This window comes from Lingula anatina, chromosome 6 (genome assembly GCF_051362555.1).
Source record: "Lingula anatina isolate TDL-2025a chromosome 6, LinAna3.0, whole genome shotgun sequence".
NCBI lineage: Eukaryota > Metazoa > Brachiopoda > Lingulata > Lingulida > Lingulidae > Lingula > Lingula anatina.
Window position 1 is genome coordinate 18168667 of NC_141772.1, and position 19223 is coordinate 18187889.

At 39.3% G+C, this 19223-nt stretch overlaps 1 protein-coding gene across 6 annotated transcripts; it reads right to left on the minus strand.

Moving 5' to 3' along the window:
* Positions 1-972: 972 nt before the first annotated feature.
* Positions 973-16968, minus strand: LOC106155530 (uncharacterized). Of its 6 annotated transcripts, XM_087015286.1 has the most exons (11): positions 10030-10300; positions 9506-9770; positions 7575-9342; positions 4609-6950; positions 3605-4421; positions 2994-3196; positions 2694-2787; positions 2418-2540; positions 1831-1939; positions 1415-1596; positions 973-1154 (listed from the first exon to the last, which is right to left on the minus strand). In XM_087015286.1, the coding sequence occupies exons 6-11, from the start codon at positions 3070-3072 to the stop codon at positions 1136-1138; spliced, it is 606 nt and encodes a 201-aa protein (XP_086871412.1). In that variant the 5' UTR covers positions 3073-3196; positions 3605-4421; positions 4609-6950; positions 7575-9342; positions 9506-9770; positions 10030-10300; the 3' UTR covers positions 973-1135. The 6 variants fall into 5 exon arrangements, 2 of the variants coding, with proteins under 2 accessions (XP_086871412.1, XP_086871411.1); XR_015335006.1 differs by lacking the exons at positions 973-1154; positions 1415-1596; positions 1831-1939; ... (1 more) ...; positions 2694-2787; positions 2994-3196 and adding exons at positions 13979-14202; positions 16608-16968 and having other exon boundaries at positions 3610-4421; positions 10030-10579; XR_015335005.1 differs by lacking the exons at positions 973-1154; positions 1415-1596; positions 1831-1939; ... (1 more) ...; positions 2694-2787; positions 2994-3196 and adding exons at positions 13979-14205; positions 16608-16968 and having other exon boundaries at positions 3610-4421; positions 10030-10579.
* Positions 16969-19223: the final 2255 nt, after the last annotated feature.

Genomic DNA, 19223 nt, shown 5'->3' on the forward strand with positions numbered 1-19223 from the left:
TGAGTCTCATAGACCTTTATCGTGATTGTCGTCACAGTACCACGTGACCCAGATATGTTGCTTCATTTTTGCATATTGAGGTGAGGTTTACTAAAACGCTTTTTTTCTACTAACAGATTGTTTTTATAATTTTTAAATGGCGGGGATCGATTAAAACATACCTCTAGTGTATAGAATGAGTGCTGTATCTTCAAAATTCGAGAAATGGATTTTTACATGAACATTGTCCTTTAATATTCTACATTTATCGGTGAATGGTATGCGTTCAGTTATTAAATATGAAGAAACACATATGTATGTTATTATATAGTGCAGTCATCATTACTTACAAGAAATGGCATTTACATATTTACACAAATACTTTACGGAAGGATTATAACGGCACCCAATATAATGTGAAACTGATTGTGGGTTCGTTAATGGTTTATTGTTCTTATTATTTTTATTTATATTATATTAAATTATATATATATATATATACTCTCACTCACATCGTCAATGAAGCAGGCCTCCACGTCTCTACACCTGTGGCAGAGCTCATCATTGGAATACCGTATGGTAGAGTTACGATGTCGGTAGTCACAGCCGATATACTGAATACATTAAATATACGGCATTCATGTCAAAAACGAGATGATGGTGATTTAAGCCGTTATCAGTCTTTTCACATGAACCCAATATTTTTTAATCATTCGGAATTGACAGAGTATGGCAACAGAAATAGCCGGAATACAGTGATCATACAATCCATTTAAAATCTTACTAATACTGTATCAGATCTCAGATTTGTTTAATTTGTTATTAATTTTACATTTGGCACCTAACTGGGACTTTTACACCCCACAAATTCATTTTCATACTATTAAAATCATGTGTAGCTTCTGCATATGGTAATAGCGTATATATTGTAATAACAAACGTATCATAAAAGCTTGCTTTAATCAACATACCTCAACTTGACTAGAACATCCCATGTGTGTGTCTACAGAGAAACAGTCGTGATAGAACCATGTTCCACACTGCTCTCTCCACGGCTGAGACTCGTGACCTGGCAGACATCTTTGTTTGTGGTCACACCACCCACACCCGGGCTGTTCAGTGCAAGATCTACATGTGCTGTACACGGGGCAGTAGCTTACTGAACAGGCACGGCCCTATGAACAAAAAGGGTCATACAATTGAAAAACTATTTGTCAGTGATAAGATATTACATGTTTTGATAAAGGCATTTTAAAATTAGTGCACAGTTATTTAGCCCATTTGTCTGCATCATGGTTTGGTCGTGGAAACAGGACCGAACATCTGATATTGTGTACAACAATTTTGCTTGATTCATTTATTCAGGATCTTCTTCTAATGAAATTCAATATACGTAACACCATCGAGACAACCTCCTATCCAATGAAGGGTTTACCTGCCAGCCAGGCTGACACCTGCACTGGTTAGGTCCCACACATGTCCCGTACTGTCCACACTTGTTCCTGTCTCTACAGTGGTACACGGAGCAGTCCTTTCCTTCCCAGCCTCGGTTACAGTGACATCGTTTATCTTTACCACACCGTCCATTGTAGGTGCAGCCATTGGGACACTCGTTAACTATGGTACATATAGAAGGTTAATGTTGTTTAACGATGGGGATAGGAAATGTGGAGATACTTTGTAAATACAATGAAAAATACAGTGGAAATTAGGGCATAATAAAATATGATAGCGTACTTCAAACGCAAGCAGCCAGCTTGAGCATACATGTAGTTGGTCCCTTATGTACATTTGAAAATTAGGTAATGTTATTAGAATGTCATTTATGATAGTTTGTAGTAACATTATTACCTGCGGACCGTTTACAAATATACGGAGAAAGACTGAAACAATCATCTTTGTAGATATGTGCATTGCCGGCAATACTCGACAAATTGAACAGTGGGCATTTTCCGTCCTCCTGGAAACCGTTACAAAGATACATACACACAATGGACAATCAGAGTAATCAAAGTAGGTAGATCTTGAGTAGTTATAATGCCTGGTCCACTTATAATGTTACTAATGAGTATAAATCGTATTGTTGGTCTTTTAGTGAAATTTGATGTTAATAAAATGATACCAGGAGCATATCATTCTACAGTCATGTATCTCCCCCAAAGTATTGGTTCAGTAGGGGTGACACTTCTATTGTCCAGTGTGTGTATATGCGAGTAGATAAATCGAAAAATAAAAATATGTATAAACTATGCCACATAATCCAAATTCTCACTACCGTATGTTTATTCCATGTATGTATGTATTTGTTTTATAACATGTATGCTAGCATGTCACATACTACACATTGATATTGTTAACCTCTTGTTCTGTCTGTATTTCATTTGTCATTGTCAATCTTTTCTATTCAAAACCGGATTGAAGAACACAAAATACCATACCTTATCCCACGTCTCCGTCCATATGCCAAAACTGCGCTCTCCCACCGCTCGTGACCGTAGTATGCTGATTGCAAAGGCTCGCTCAGACTTCGTAGCAAGATTGACCAACATACTGTATTGACCCTTGAACAAAGTAGTGGAAATATATGTAAGCAATCAATAATGTTATCTCACAAACTTCATCAAATATTTGCTACAGTGTATATCCCTCTCGGAATACAATATTTATCCTTGTTAGTAGACCAACGACTTGATAAATAAATGTCAATTGCATACCTCACAAGAAGCTCGAGCTTGAGTAAAGTTTTGTGCTCCCCGACGTACAAGTAACACACCATCTTATTCTGCAGCCAACCAAGAGGACACGAATCTGGAACAGATACATTCTGTATCATCAGCAATTCACCCAAACGATTTACCATGAAACCAATGCTGATTGTTTTAGATTTACCAGATAGATACCTGGTTTATAAATATCCCTAGGGCAATTCACATATGGTTTATCAAATTACGTTCAAAACGAACTTCATTGAGTGTATTTTTGTATTCATTGTAGCCGAGAACCAAACCACCTACCAGAAGCTTCCTGTGGCTCACAACCGCCTCTGCCACACTCCTGTATTTCCGGATTCCAGACAAGATGGTTTGGGTACATCTTGGGAATAACGCCACCTTCACTGCAACTATAATACCGCCGACAAACTCTGGAGTCGGGAATAAACTGCCCTACGGGGCGCTTTGTTATCTGACGGGGGTTATCACCAGGGAAAACGCTGGGCCTTGGAATATAACATAACGAAATATCGTATGATATTGCCAGTTTTAATGCTTTTATTCAAAGAAATGATAATCATGCCTTTGGAAGCTTAATCCTTTATGTAAATAATTTGGTGAATTTTATGCCAATCCATTCATCTGTTCAACACCAAAATATTGGTTGATTTGTTTTAATTTACTTGTTATTGTTATTATCATTATCATCAATAGATTTTTGTTATCCTAACAAAATATACCAAAAGTAATTCAAGAAATACAATGATGAAATCACATGAAACATTATTAAGTTATCGGATCAACTTTTCATTTAAAATAACCAATAGATATCATGATATAGCAGAATAAAAATAAAAAAATGCAAATATGACTTGTTTCAGCTACAGGGGTGTCAGTTTTGAAAACATTCTCACCTGTTTGATAAGAAGACATGGAATTGATGATTGGGTGTATAGAGACCTCGGGGTATGGGAACCCCGTGCCCCTATCTCGTAGCCTCTGCTTGATCTGCGCATGCTCTGTCAGACCCCACCAGTTGGAAGACGCATTCACAGTTGAAGAGGCCCCTTCACTTGTCATCTCAAATATAAATGTACGGTTTTGGAAGACGTTGTCATGGAGAAACGATGATGAGCCACCAGCAAATATGGCTGCCATGTTGTTTGCTTCTCTTGCAATATTGTAGTATATGATGTTGTCAGTGGTGACGTCACTCATGTTCCTATTGGCTGGCATTGTCCACCACATCACATGTAAACCCGTGTTGTTGTAGATGTAGTTGTTTGTGACGGTTCCAGACACACCCTCCAGGTGGATGACATCACTGTACCTATCTCCCTGTCCGTGTTGTATCACATTCCCATCTATACTGCATTGCTGTGTATGAGGACCGTCTTCTACTTCTACCACCTGAATGCTCTCTTGCTGGGTTGTAAAGAGAATCTGGTTGCTCCAAACGTTCAACTTATTGTTTTGGAGTCCTGGGGTGGATGCCACCCTGGTTCCCTTCCATGTAATTGTTTGCTAATGTAGCACTGGTGTCAGCGATATTAAGCCGAATAGCTGCTTTGGAATGTCCAGCTCGATGGGAAGTCGAAAGTCCTTTACTGTGAAATATGTTTTTGTTGATGTTTATATCCAAATTACTCTGTCCAAATGTAGTTATGTTAATTCCACCCAGACCATTGTTAAAGAAAGTGTTTTCCTCGATGCCAAAGTTGCCATTTAACCCTAAAAAGCAAATCCAACAGTATGCATTATGAAACATGTAAAATATACACGTTTACTTTTATTTTTACATACTGTAAATTTTAAACTCTTTCCATAAGAACTCCTACTAATTGACAGTTTTTGTATGAATGACAAATACCACAATGACATGCTACTAGTATGTATATGTGAGAATGTACAGTCTTACCTGTAGATGTGTCGCTGGAGATCTTGATACCAAAGACCATGCTTTGCAAACCATATGTGTCCCAGTTACTGGCCCTGCTATATAACCGGATGGTTACACTGGAACTGTTTATTGGAACATCTGAAGGAAGTGAATCGTTTGTCTGGTCAGCATAAAGAAGTCGCCTTGAGAGAAAAGGATATTTCCAGTTGAAAACGTTGCAGATTAAACTGTACAATTTGGATTGTGATATTCCGTCCAAGTTCAGAACGTATTGCACGCGTACAATTAAAATAATTTCCTCCATGCTGTTTTCCGTGAGAATAATAAACCAAAGTTCTATTATTAACAATGAGCATTTTGGAAGTTCTTTCGCAAATATTATGGACCCCATAAACGTCACTAGGCCATCCCACAGATTCTTGTTTGACTCTAGTATTAAGTGGTACACTTCTCGGGGAAGTCACAACGGCATTTATCCCAACACCTCTGTTGTTAACAAATCCGTTTCGTTTAATGATGCTAGATTTCACTGCTGGTCCAATTAGTTCAATACCGTTCAACCTTGACTGGACCACTCGTGAGTTCTGTATGATTACACTGGGGCTGAAAGACTGCACAGCTGCGCCGTACGTGTTTCCTTTGTAACCTGCATTAAAAACGACTACAAAGAGCAATTCCGAAGGGCTAGTGCTGACGGCATCTGAAGCAAACACCAATCCTTGCCAATGAGAGCAATTAGCTGTTTGGTATTGACAGCCAAAGGCAATCCTTTCTCTCTTTTCTCCCCTAGCAACTATCCGTCCCAGAACGAGGATCCCTTTGTCCCTTGCTGGCTTAATCCAAACACCAGGTTCAATGAAAACCTCAATGCCGGGCAAAATAGTCCAGTCTTCTTTTAGATAGAATGGAGAACCTGTTGCTTCTAATGTGATGGACTTGTTCAGCCACCCGCCAAGGACGTTTCCTTGTGGAAGTCCCTCTGTGACGTCGGGAGTGTACACCATCTCGTTCGATATTGACACAAATGGAAGTATTCGCACTTCCGGTAGATACATGTCGTTGTGTGCGTCATATATACGTTTTCTCACGCAACCGGTATTTTCACATCCCCACGTGTTGTACCTGGCTTCAATGGTGTCTGTCCATTTTGAAGCGCGAGTCTTGACATACACCTCTGCCTCCAGGTCCGGGTTTTGAAGCGTGTTGTTTTGAATGCAGACATTTCCATAACCATCTAATACTAGTGCAGCTGACACTGGGGGCTGTGATGACTGACGTTCGTTGTTGCCGAATGAATAAGTGTTGTTAGCAATGATATTCCCTACCAGTCCAACGTTTGGGGTTTTGCTTAGGTCATAGGATGTTTTCTCCATATTCATGAAGATGATATTTCTGTAATGGTTACCTAATATATCATTGTTCACGAATTGTATTGTCTTTTCATATCCCCGGTATAAGGTCATTGACCCAGAGCTGTACTCATTGTCTGTGATGTTATTCCCCGATACTGTCATATGTAGAGCACCACCACTGATGTCAAGTACACCCCCCTGTTATCAGTGATTTCGTTATTCAAGAACTGGATGTCCACATCTTTCGGTTGTCTTCCCGGACACTGTACTGTAACAATGTGTTCCTCGTGCCACTGATCCTACATCCATCAATGGTTAACTGTTCTCGATTTCTACGGTCAATATAAATTCCATAGTTACTGGAATCTAAGGTTGTATTTTTGATTGAGATGGCGAAAGATGGTAACAGTTCATTCATTAGGGGGGCATTAGACACTCTATATATCCTAACATCCATTGGTCTGTAGTTTCCCACTATAACTGAGTCTTTAATATCAACACTGACTTGTCCCACATCAGGGTAGTCTGGATGTCTTCTGTCAGTCCGTATTCCATTTGTGTAACCCCCGTATTGACCATATACTGCTGTGGAGGATCCACTGATTATAACCTAACACCGTTGATGATGAAAACCCGTAATCTGAGGTCCGACCTGGTTGTAAAGGTACCGCATTGTGTAAGCGTATTTATGTAGTGATAAAATGGCTCCATATCGCCTTCATTGGCCAGATATAATACACCGCAGTCTCTTTTATAGTGAGTAAAGTACCCTGTCATTGACCAACTGGATGACCCTGATTGAAACAATACAGCATATGAGTTTATGTCCTCCATCCGTGAATCCCTCAGAGTTGCGCTCAGTGTATATGTTTCAAAGGCGTAGTTATCTATATCTGCTATCACCATGTTAGTCATATCTCGCTCTAACCCGTCCTCGTATATTTGTCGAATGCCTCCTCCAGAGGTAAGAATGGCTACGTTGTCAAGGATATGTCGGTTGAAATCCACCTGTAAAGAAGGACCTTTTCAGTCATATGGCAACTGGCTGCGCGTAGGAAAATATTCAGAACGGAGCGCGAGCGCTGAGATGACGTCGCGGTCGAAATTTTGTTAAATGCGTAACCATCGCAGAAATTCATGAATTTTCCTTAATTGCCCTCATACGTGCTTGTGAAAAATTAAGACATGGTAGCAGAGTTCACTGCGCGTCTCGACGTGTGCGATTCACTTGCAAGGAAGCAGAAATGAACGAGTTAGAACTCAACGAAATCGGCCAACTGGTCAATTTTGGGCCGTAGCAACACTGTAACAATTTGAGATTTCTCCTTTATTAGAAATAACGCATCTTAGTAAAGTCCGTAAAAGGTGGCTTTTTTAATAAGAAATATAATTGTCAAGTTTCATCGAAGTTTATTGTAGCAACTTTTTATGCGAGCTGTTGAAGTGCATTTTTTGACCCTATTCCGCTAGGTGTCAGCCATATTCTGACGTCATATTCTCCAATACAAAAGCAAGTGAAGGTCTGAAGATTTAATTAAATTTCGAAAAGTAAAATATTTTTCACTTATTTGCACAATAAAATGGCCTTTTTTAGTATAATAAATAATATCTGAGGTGTTAAACTAATTTTACCTTCATAGATGTCTTATTTCAAAAGACGGACGTTTATCGGTTTCGCACCTGCACAAAACAAGCCGAGTGATGCGAATCCTCCTCGAAATTTGCTGCCATAAGTTTAATCTGCACAATTCTGCTTGACCCGGAGTCAAGACCTAATCGTATACCGGCCCACGTGGACTCTTGCGAATGCTTGGTGCACACAACTCTGAAGAACGAAGTGCACCTGTATCTTTGCATACCTGTGAAGCAGATATTTTCAAAGTCTGTTTTAGTCCTAGCACAATTTAGTTTTAACCCCAGTTTAGCCATATCAGAAATCGACCTCATGTACAAAAGAGAAGCATATCCAAGTCGCCTGCATTCTCCGTCCAACCATGTTGTCATCATCGGCTCTCTCAATGAAGAATCATAACAAACTGGCAATATATCTCCGTTCTCTTCTCCGTAAAGTTGTCCATAAAACGATGCCGAGCCATATGATTGCGATGGCCCTCGAAGCAACGAAAATTTACCAAAACCTGTTTTAGCTGTGACATTTTTCGTTGTAGACACCTTTCCCTTGGCGGTAAATATGCACCTCTTACTCTCTGTTCCACTGACATTAAGTCTTCCTTCAATGTACATCCCCACAGAATCTTCAAATTCTAAAACTACTCCTGGTTCTATGGTTAGTGTGGCGTTGGCTGTCACGTTCAGGTCATGTGTCACCGTGTACGGTCTACCAGTGTCTTTAAGAGTAAGGTCGGTGTTAATGCGGCCACCGAGTGTGTGGGGAGTTAGTGCTGGGTCCACTTCTATAGTTGCTGGGGACAAACTGGAGAGATCAGACGTGATATAGAACGGAGTGTATAGGAACTCAGTTCTCAGAGTGTAGCGTTTTGTATTATCAATAATCCCCGAGTAAACATCTTGCGGGTTTGATGTTCCCCAGTAATTTCGTGACACATCAAGTGTTCTAAGGACGGAATTCTCGTGCCAAGCGGCCAGTTGATATTCGACCACAGGTTTTCAAAAATGTTGTCTGTGAATGTGAAACTACTTGGAGCATTTATCAAGACCATTACAGCACCCACCCTATGTCTTTTGTTGTCCGTTCTTACATTGTTGTTTCTAAAGTTATTTCCAGTCACGAACAAACTGTAGGCAGAAACACAAAGAACACATTGGGACACGTCATTATCGGAAAACTTGTTGTTGAGAATTTGGGAGTCGGTTTCTATTAATAAAGCCGCAGTCCCTTTTGTTTTAGAGACATAATTCTCATTCACCTGGACGGTTCTGAGTCTGTATGTTCCACATCTATTACCAGGGCCCAACATCAGGGCGGTTTCGCTTTGGTTGTGAAAGACATTGCCGTACACTACGATGTCTGTTAGGGCACACTGTCTGGTCCGCGGTACTGATATACCAAATAAATTATCCATCAGGGTGTTGCTTTGAATAATGAAGCTGATTTTATCTCATAATGTCCACACTGGGGTGGTGCCAACAAACAAAGCATACATAGAGGAATTAATGAATTCATTATTCTTCACGGTAACATTAATATTCCTCTGGATATGCTCAAAGTACACATGGTTCATGTTATTCATGAAGGCGCTGTCCTGAAGCACAATCGTACCGGATCCCTTACCAACGTACAGATCTGTGTCTGAAGAATGTGCCACGCGAGTCCCTGATATGCGAATTGGTTGCAGCTGATTCTCAATAAAAATGCCATATCTGGACTTCGTAACTTTGGCGCTATACATTGATAACTCTGTAGGGTGACCTGAATAAGCTGTAAAAATACATACTTGTTTACATATATTATTTTAAGTTACAATAGCGAAGTCTTGTCAAACATTATCATGAAATATGTATATGCTGACATTATAACAAGCATGAATTACTCGAATCGAGGCACGAAATCATTTTCTTTCAAAAAATTAATGTTAACTTACCGGCAACGGACCGAACTGTAAACATCCCTTGATATCGTTCGTCAATATTTAGGCTTGAAAATAGCAGCAAGACTGACCCGCCGGTAGTGTAGAGAGGAGACGGCATGTTTACGTCGGCACCGTACATATACACTCTCTCCAGCCGCCGGGAGGACGAACTGTTTCCGTCAAATATATCCAGTATGTTGCTATATGTATTCCGACGTGCCCTAATATATAGTACGCGCACCGCCAAAATGTATCCTGGGTTTTGACTTCGAAACACCTATATAATGAAACACAGTGATTTAAAACACGTTATATGAAACAGCGTCGCTTACATATCATCTACCCATTTACTTAAATAATTCAACGCTTGAGCTGAATGATTATTTATTCAAAATGTAAAGATGTATGACCAGAAACTTTTGTGTAAAGTTCTTTTTTTATTATTTTTACAATATAGGCCACGCGTTGAACAAGTTAATTCTGAAATATGACAAATCAGTGAGCTTTTAAGGTCCAATAAGTATCGAGTGACCTACCTGAGAACAGGAAGACCTTGACCCCAGATGAAGGTCAGTACTGTCAATGCTGACTATGAGCGGTTCTCCATCAGGAACCGTTGTTTCCGGCAGTTGGCACATCTTATAGGAGGGCAGCGGAAATGTCCTGTTGTAATATAAACCTGCTTTATGGGCATTAGAAATCTGGACATTGTCCATTGCCAGGTTACTACCAAAGCTTCTGAAAGAAACCCCGTTGCCCATGCTGTTCTCAATGTTACTATTGTTGATTGCCGCATGTCCAGTTATATCTCTGAGTAGAACACCATTTCCGATGATATATTTGTGATGTTCAGGTTATCAAGCACAGGCGGGCTTCCACTAATCGATATGGCTGCAGTATCATTTGAGTGTGTCCTGATGTTAGGAAGACCAGCGAATTCGATGTCCACATATTGGAGAGCACTTACTCCTAACACGGAGGAGTTTGTCGCCAGCTCTATCCCAGACCAGTACTTGGCTGTTTCGTTGGGATTCCCACGATAACCAGAGTAACCTGAGCACTGCAGCCACACGTCTTGACTGTGAACTGAAAAATTGAACAACATAATGGCATGCATACTATTATGAACTTGAAACAACGGTATGTGAATGGAACTCAATGTTATTGTTCACAGTTTATTTTGGTTACAGTTGACTCATTTTATACATTTCTGAGAGTTGCTAAGTAATAGGAGAACGACAATGACAAAACCATTGGAAGACCACAGAGGGACAGGCGGCATTGGTGGCAGCTATTTCAATTTGTGTTTTTACTCACGACAAATAGATGGTCTAGGAGGTGGAGAACGAGAAGAAAGTGGACGTCTTTAAAATACTGTTTAACATATCGTATGCAGATCATTGCAGAAAAGATCAAAAGACCAAAGGGATGACTACACAACCCTAACGACTACAACAGTAACATTGTAGCATATTGGAATCAAAGACAAGACAAGAGCTCGCCAACAGATTTGAAGAGCTGGGTTCAAACGTTCCAGGTAAAATATCAAACCTGAAGCCCTTGCAAGATCGACTAAGACCACAACATCTTTTACCTGGAACTAGTGAGGCTTGTGTGCATGAACTTAGATCTTGGCTCAAGTCCAACAACTTAGTCTTCAATGATGATAAAACTGAATTCGTCCACTTCAACTCTAGGTTTTCCAGAGACAGCACCAAACTAGACAGTATCAGAGTTGGAGATTCTGTTATCAAAACAAGCACAGATTTAGAAATATGGGTGTAATTTTCAGCAACCAATGTAACATGGCATCACACATTAACAAAGTGTGTAAATCATCATAGTCTGCAACGAATATCTAAGATTTTTCACCTTATTGACAACAAGCAAACAGAGCTACTCATTCATTTGTGACTTCTAGATTCGGTGATTGCAACAGCTACTATGATATGGAAAAACAGTTTATTCAGAATTCAGCAGCTCGTCTCTTTTGTAAAACTCAGAAGTCCGACCACATCACACCAGTTCTCCACGGTCTTCATTGGTTACCAGTCTCTCAAAGAATAGTTTATACGATCCAGATATAGTTTATCCGATCTCTTGACTTTGAAAAATGTAAAGGGCGACTGTCCATTTTATATGAACAATATAATAGAACTTTTAACTCCTTTTGGGACTCTTCGTTCCAGTGGTCAACTTCAACTCAAGCGAAATGATACCAAAAAGACTCTAAAAACATATGGTCACAGGAGTTTAGAGATTGCTGCACCAATTTTATGGTCCAATTTTATTAACGAAACATCTGTGTCTTTGAACGACTATTATTACTGTTTTTAAAAAAATCAAAACCCTTTTTATTTAAGGAATATTTTGGTTAATTTAATATCTTAGTTTTAAATACTTTTGTGTTAGTTTTTTATTAATCTTTTTTAGTTTTACCTTTTATATGTAAGTGTAAACAGCGCTGAGACGCAAGTGTAGCGCGGTTTTGAGAAATGTATTATTATTAGTATTATTAACATCACTTATTACGTGAAAAAAGGGCGATCTGTTTGAAGAAAGACATCTGTTCAAAGATGAGACTGAAGCACTCTTTGAATACAGTATCTCTATTGCTGCTATGCCTCTGAGAGCGCATTCAGAACAGCGGACTAGGAGTGGATTTAGAACAGATGATTTTCGGACTAACTGATCATCCGACTAATTATGGCAGACCCCAATTAAACGCATAGGAGTAGTTAGAATTGGACGCCAGGGTTCTTTTTTACGTGATGATTGTGTGAGGATTGTTTGTTTGCTTGTTTGTTTGTTTGCTTGTCTGTCTGTCTGTCTGTTTGTTTGTTTGTTTGTTTGTTTGTTTGTCTGTCTGTCTGTCTGTCTGTTTGTTTGTTTATTTGTCTGTCTGTCTGTCTGTTTGCTTGTCTGTCTGTCTGTCTGTCTGTCTATCTGTCTGTCTGCCTGTCTGTTTGTCTGTTTGTTTGTTTGTTTGTTTTTGAGGGAGGGTAACTATGTCTACCAATGCTTTTTTTAAATTGTTTTCTTTTTTTAAAGTCTTATTAATTTTTTTTCTTGTGTATTTTATTTTTTATGACATCATATTCTTTGTTTTTGAAAATCTTATCTTGTCTGTTTTGATTTTCAGTCTCGTCTCATCTTATAGCCTATGGGTAATAGTGCGCTTGCAATGGAGTTTGTTCCAGTGCATTATTGGGTCGTTTGGGTCGTTTCCTTTGAACGGGTTCTTTTAATGTTTTATCAAACAGCTTTCTTTAGGCCCCGCCAAGGGACGGTCGACTCCGCTGGTAATGGTGGGCGGTCGTTGCGGTGAACCTATAGTCCTATATGGCGGAGGGAGTGCTGAGAGATGTGTAGAAGTAGTCTTCATATACACTGTTTCAGCAACCATAGGGTAATGGTACTGTCCTTCTTGTGTTTTTTGTCGTTTCCAGTATGATTGTTTCTCGAGGGACAGTTCATCATTCAAATCAATCTTTTCGTCCAAGGTAAGGTCATCTCTTTTCCACAACTTGCGTTGGTCTGCTTCTGTTTTATCAGTTATTTTGGTAAACGGTTGCGCCTTATATTTCTCCTCTTGTAAATACTTTACAGTCTCTGATTGGTACTCATCATCGTTGTTTTCCTCGGGAAATACACCAACGCGTAGACGACATTCATCTGGAGTGTCTTGCTTTAGATCGATGAAGAGGTAGCCATGAGGAGGAAAGGTTGCTTGTTTAAAAACTCGGAGGAAATCTTTTACCTCACCGGGATACATATGCTGGCCTAGTGTTCTGACCTGCAATGTGTCCCTTGGGTTTTGACGAGATAATGGCAGTTCAAGGAGATGGTTCTTACTTCCTCCTCTCAGGGAAAAAGATTTTGGGTAATAAGGATGACGCTGACGTTGCGATGATGTGACACTTTGGTAAATAAGTCGCGTATTCTGCTATCAACCGCTGCTTTGGCAAATAGGTCGTCAAATACTATGGGATTGTTCACATTAGGATCAAAGAAATCGTTATCTTGGATATTGGAAGGAATGCCTTGGTGAAATGTAATAAAACCCTTTGACTCGACCAGCATGGATATTGGAAGGAATGCCTTGGTGAAATGTAATAAAACCCTTTGACTCGACCAGCATGACTTCATATAAATGTTGCCACATATCGTAACACCAAATTATAATCTGTGGGCGTGGTGAAATCATTGATTGAGAAATGTTCACAGGTTGTAGACACACACAATAAATAACAGTCGCCTATTTAAGTGTCGAGTTTCTTTTCTGTGTTTAGCGGTGAAAAAAAAGGCGCCTGATTATTAAGTTTAATTTTTTCGTGATAGATGTAGATCACTCTGAAATTCACCAAAGAAACATCCGTGACATTGGCCTTAGGCTATTATAAAAGATTACACAATTGCAATTGCATGGTTTTTAAAAGTAGTCAGTACATGAATAAAAATAACAGGTATACGTAAGATACTCACAACAGTTGTGTACACGGACCCCATCCTGCGGACAGTCCCAGAAAGAGCTCTCATGTCCATTGCATCTCACGTTGTTCAGAAGAATACAACCAGTGCCACTGCCTCTGCTATATACTTTGGTACACGTTTGATATCCCAACATCCTGGCAACAACTCTGTTGTTGTTGTTGTTGTTGTAGTAGTAGTAGGAGCTACCCCAGCCATTCTGACAAACGGTGCCAAAACTACTTGAAAGGAGAAAATAACACGTTCTCTTTAACAAACATTTGTAGAGATGGATATTCAGGCTATAGTAGGAAGTCAGGTTCAGATGGGGGCTAACAATTCAAAACGATTAAAAAATAACGCCTGTCTTTGGTCGTGCGGGTGGGGTGGGGTGGGGTGAGAATCTTGCATTTATAACTGATGTATTTAAATATGTGAGAGGGGGTAGTAATTTCGCTTTGCCTCCTACCACCTCGGCTCCTATGGTGATAAGCCAAATAATGATAAAACGTACTCTTTATGTGGTTTACCAGCCAATATTAATGTTCGACGGGAATAACGTTTTCTCCTACTCTCGAAACATTACTCGAATGCACTTGGATCCAACGTATAACATAAATTCAATTTTTATTTTTTGGCATAGTTCTAAAAAACTGGACAGCAGCAACTATTGTTGTAACAGTTTGTAAGGTCTGAATTGGGAGATATTAATTGCTTTGCAGGAAATGTTGACAGATTTCATTCCACAAACCTCGAGGTGAGAGTTTTGTTACGTCATTTTCTTATTATAAAAACTAGAGTTGTAACACATAATTAACATTTTGTAACTTACAAAAAAGAATAATAAACTAGACTGCAACTGGCAAAAGACAGTGTCGGAGAATTCCCCTGCAAAATAGGCGTGGAAATGCTCATACAAGGTCATGTGAAGGTCATGGGTTTAATTTGATCCCATATTCTGAAAGAGCATGTGCGAATTGGGGGGGGGGTGTCAACAAAACATCACTTTTAGGTCACTTCAATATTTCTCCATGATATAGCCGAATAACCTTGAAAATGAGGGTCAAGGTCAAATTTGACATTTGATTTGGGGGTGTTGGGTATATGTTTGGGGTAGTTAACTATAGCATGATATCAAAAAAAATCAGAATTTCATGGAGAAATTGACAAAGTCACTATTTCTGTGAAATTATTAATATTTAAAAATCTATATTAAAAAAATAAATCAGTCAATTGTCAATATTATTAGCGACTGCACTGGTCAGATATCTAGGGCAACTTTTTACATCATCCTTGTGGCTCTGTGACATCTGGTTTACCCCCTGCCGAGTGTCAACCACCTGGAGCATATGGTGCAATAGGTTGACCTTGACCTGACCTACTTTCCTAAAATTGGATCACATGATATAGAATCAATGTGTGACCTCACCTATGAAAGGATTTGTCAAAATGTTGAAAATTCTATGAGATGTTGCATTTTGAAATTTGCAAAATGTTCACTTTAAAAGGCTTTGTGACCTTGAAAATTAGGTCAAGGTCAATGAAATTGGGTGGACCGGAATAACTTTTCATAGGCTATCAGTATGAATTTTTTTCAGAATTTTAGAAAGAATTTTTTGACGAAAAATAATAAGAAGAAGAAGAACTAGACTGCAACTGGCTGAAGCCAGTGGCGGAGGATTCCCCTGCAAAATAGGTGTGGAAATGCTCTTACAAGGTCATGTGAAGGTCATGGGTTAAATTTGACCCCATATTATGAAAGGGCATGTGCGAATTGGGGGCGGGGGGTCAAGAAAACATCACTTTTAGCCCACTTCAATATTTCTCCATGAAATAGCCGAATAACCTTGAAAATGAGGGTCAAGGTCAAATTTGACATTTGATTTGGGGGTGTTGGGTATATGTTTGGGGTAGTTTACTATAGCATTATATCACAAAAAATCAGGATTTCATGGAGAAATTGACAGTCACTATTTCTGTGAAATTATTAATATTTAAAAATCTATATTAAAAAACTAATCAGTCAATTGTCAATATTATTAGATACTGCACTGGATATATATCTAGGGCAACTTTTTACATCATCCTTGTGGCTCTGTGACATCTGGTTTACCCCTGCCGAGTGTCAACCTCCTGGAGCATATCGTGCAATAATTTTGACCTTGACCCGACCTACTTTCCTAAAATTGGGTCATATGATAAAGAATCATTGTGTGACCTCACCTATGAAAGGATTTGTCAAAATGTTGAAAATTCTAGGAGATATTGCATTTTGAAATTTGCAAAAATTTCACTCTAAAAGGCATTGTGACCTTGAAAATTAGGTCAAGGTCAAAAAAATTGGGTGGACCGAAATAACTTTTCATGGACAATCAGTATGAATTTTTTTCAGAATTTTAGACAGAAATTTTTTGACGAAAAATAATAAGAAGAAGAAGAAGAAGAAGAAGAAGAATAACAAGAAAAACAATAATATTCCCCAATAGGAATCCTAATAAGAACAGAAAAAACAATAGTATTCCCCTATGGAGAATCCTAATAAGAACAGCAAAAACAATAGTATTCCCCTATGGGGAATCCTAATAAAATATGAAAAAGAAAAAGAGCGCTCCAAAAACACAAAGACATTCTACACTGCAGATACCTTGCAGGCACCATCGAACCAAACAGGTGGCTGCTTATCATCCCTTTCAACATTGGGTGGGTCTGCAGCCGTGAAAAGGATACGTTTGTCCGGTTGTCCCACTGCCAAAAGCCGTCCCTCAACGCGCACGCCGACAGCCAGGTCGATTTTAACGCCAGGTTCTACATTCAGCGTTACCCCCTGCGGTAGTGTGATGGAATTGTTGACGTGGAACGGTTGATCTGATAAACGTAACGTCAGATCCGCGGTAGGCGAGGTGTCTATGACGGTATAAGCATTCGAAAGCGCCGAACGAGTCCCGAAAATTATGAAAAAAAGGAGAGTAATTTCCCTCCAACTCCGGCCGGTTCCATGTCTCACCTTCGAGTGAGGTTATTTAATCATATAATTTATCGTTATACTTCCAATGAAAAGCATATCTTATCAACAAGGAAAGTTAGAAGATCAACATTTCTATCTTGTTCAAATTAACGATGGCTGACTTAGTGACTTAGTGATTGCAAATATATTTAAAGGGATAATAACTCTTCGTGTGATATCTACAGGGTTACTACTTAATATGGAATATTATTTTTTGGCAAGAAAATTTTCTACAAAATATTTATTTTCTCTCCAACTACTTTAAATCCAAAAATGAGGTGTCACTCCATGTGTAGCCAGGTGTGTTACCTAATTACCACACAATTCTCGAGGCAATTGATGCATGCAGTTGCATGTTCTGTGGTCAGAAATGTGAGGGGTGGTCTTTTCGGCAGTTTCTGCCCTTGTATAAAAACGCATGGGTTCGTTCAATCTTTGGAGTGTGTTTAGAGAAGCAACAAAGGGATCGCTCTGAAACTTGACAGGTACCTTAGTGAAGATATGGTTCGACAGCTAAGCAACGCAGCTTACTATGGGATTCTTTCTCTCAGAGAAAATTGCCAGAAACCGACAGCCATTGCCAGGTAATTCAACATTTATCTGGAACCGTTAGTTAAGTCCTCCAAAGAAATGCTGCAACAGGGGCACCTACTCCAATAACTCTACCAGGGTGTCCGCGTATCACACCAAGAAGACAGGATCGCCTTCTCCTTAGAGTGCGCCGTGCTGGTCGTACAAAGACAACCAGTGTCCTCAGAAAAGAATGGCAGGATGCCATTCAAAAACCCGTTTCAAGGTCCCTCGTGAACAAGAGATCACTGCAAGCCGGTTATTTTGCACGAAGACCAGTAGGGAAACCACTGTTAACAGCAGGTCATATACAGCGACGTCTGCAATGGGCTGGGGACCACGTGCGTTTTCAGCCAAAACTCTGGAATCACGTCGTTTTCGGTGATGAGGCCAGATATGGAGTTTTTAGGGATGACGGTCGAATCCGTATCCGCCGACGTGTACGAGAGGCATAACACGATGATTGTGCACTGCCTAGGGTGCAAGCAGGGGGTGGTAACGTCTCTGTTTTTGGAGCATTTCATGCCGGTGACCAGAACCAGTTGGTTTTTTTAGGAGGCAACCTCAACCAGGGTTCCTACAGAGACATTCTACAGTAAACAATGCTTCGATTTGTAAGAGTCATCTTCATGAACAACTTTGTGTATCAAGACGACTGCGCATTCACACATCGGGACCGCAGAATCACTGTTTTTCTTCGAAACCAGTCGATTCAGCAACTGCCCTGGCGTGCAAACTCCCCAGATATGAACCCAATTGAAAATCTGTGGGCGGAAGTAACTCACAGAATTAATAGCTATGGTCATCGGCCGGTAAATGTGGATGAACTACGACAGGCAAATATCACTGCATGGAATGATATCCCCATCCAAACTCCAAAAAACTTGTCACAGGGTATGCCATGTAGGATGAGGGCGCTGCAAGCGGCTGCTGGAGGTGATATCCGCTATTGATGACTTTTCATGATTTACTGCAATGTGTTCTTTGACTGTGTAATATATCACTGTCCGGAGGCTATCATTTTCTTTAATATCATAGCTTAAAATAATATTGACATCAAACTGTTGATATGGTTTTCTGGGGCTGTTCTTTTCTTTTGAATGACGTCTTATGTCAGATTTGATATTATTGACCAAAATATCTCACAATAGAAGACTGGATATTTTTATCACTCAATGACATACTTTTTTTGATGAATTAAGCCAAAAGATTTATAATCACCACTCAAAAATAACAATGATAAAAAATATTCCATATTAAGTAGTAACCCTGTATATTTCACAATAAAAATATTGTGAACAACTCATAGAAATATAACATATTCTGTTTTACCACAAAAACGGCAGTTATAGCTATTATTCAGATATCTGAGCTTGTCTTCAGATCACGTGACCTCCATTGATGGCTGTACTCAGTTATAATCTCTTAAGAGATTTTAACAAAAAACCAAACTGTTTAGAAAAAAACCAGGGACTAACTTTCAATGTAAAAATGGATTCATTAACCATTGGTTAGTACGGAAAAATTGTTGTTTACTCCAGGAAAATTCATTTTTTGGCCAAAACGAAGAGTTATTATCCCTTTAATCAAATTTGAAACAAGACATCACAGGAAAATAGTTTAAAATATAATATTACCATCATTGTTTTTTTCTAGTGCAAAAAAGAAAAATGGTTTTCTTTCAAC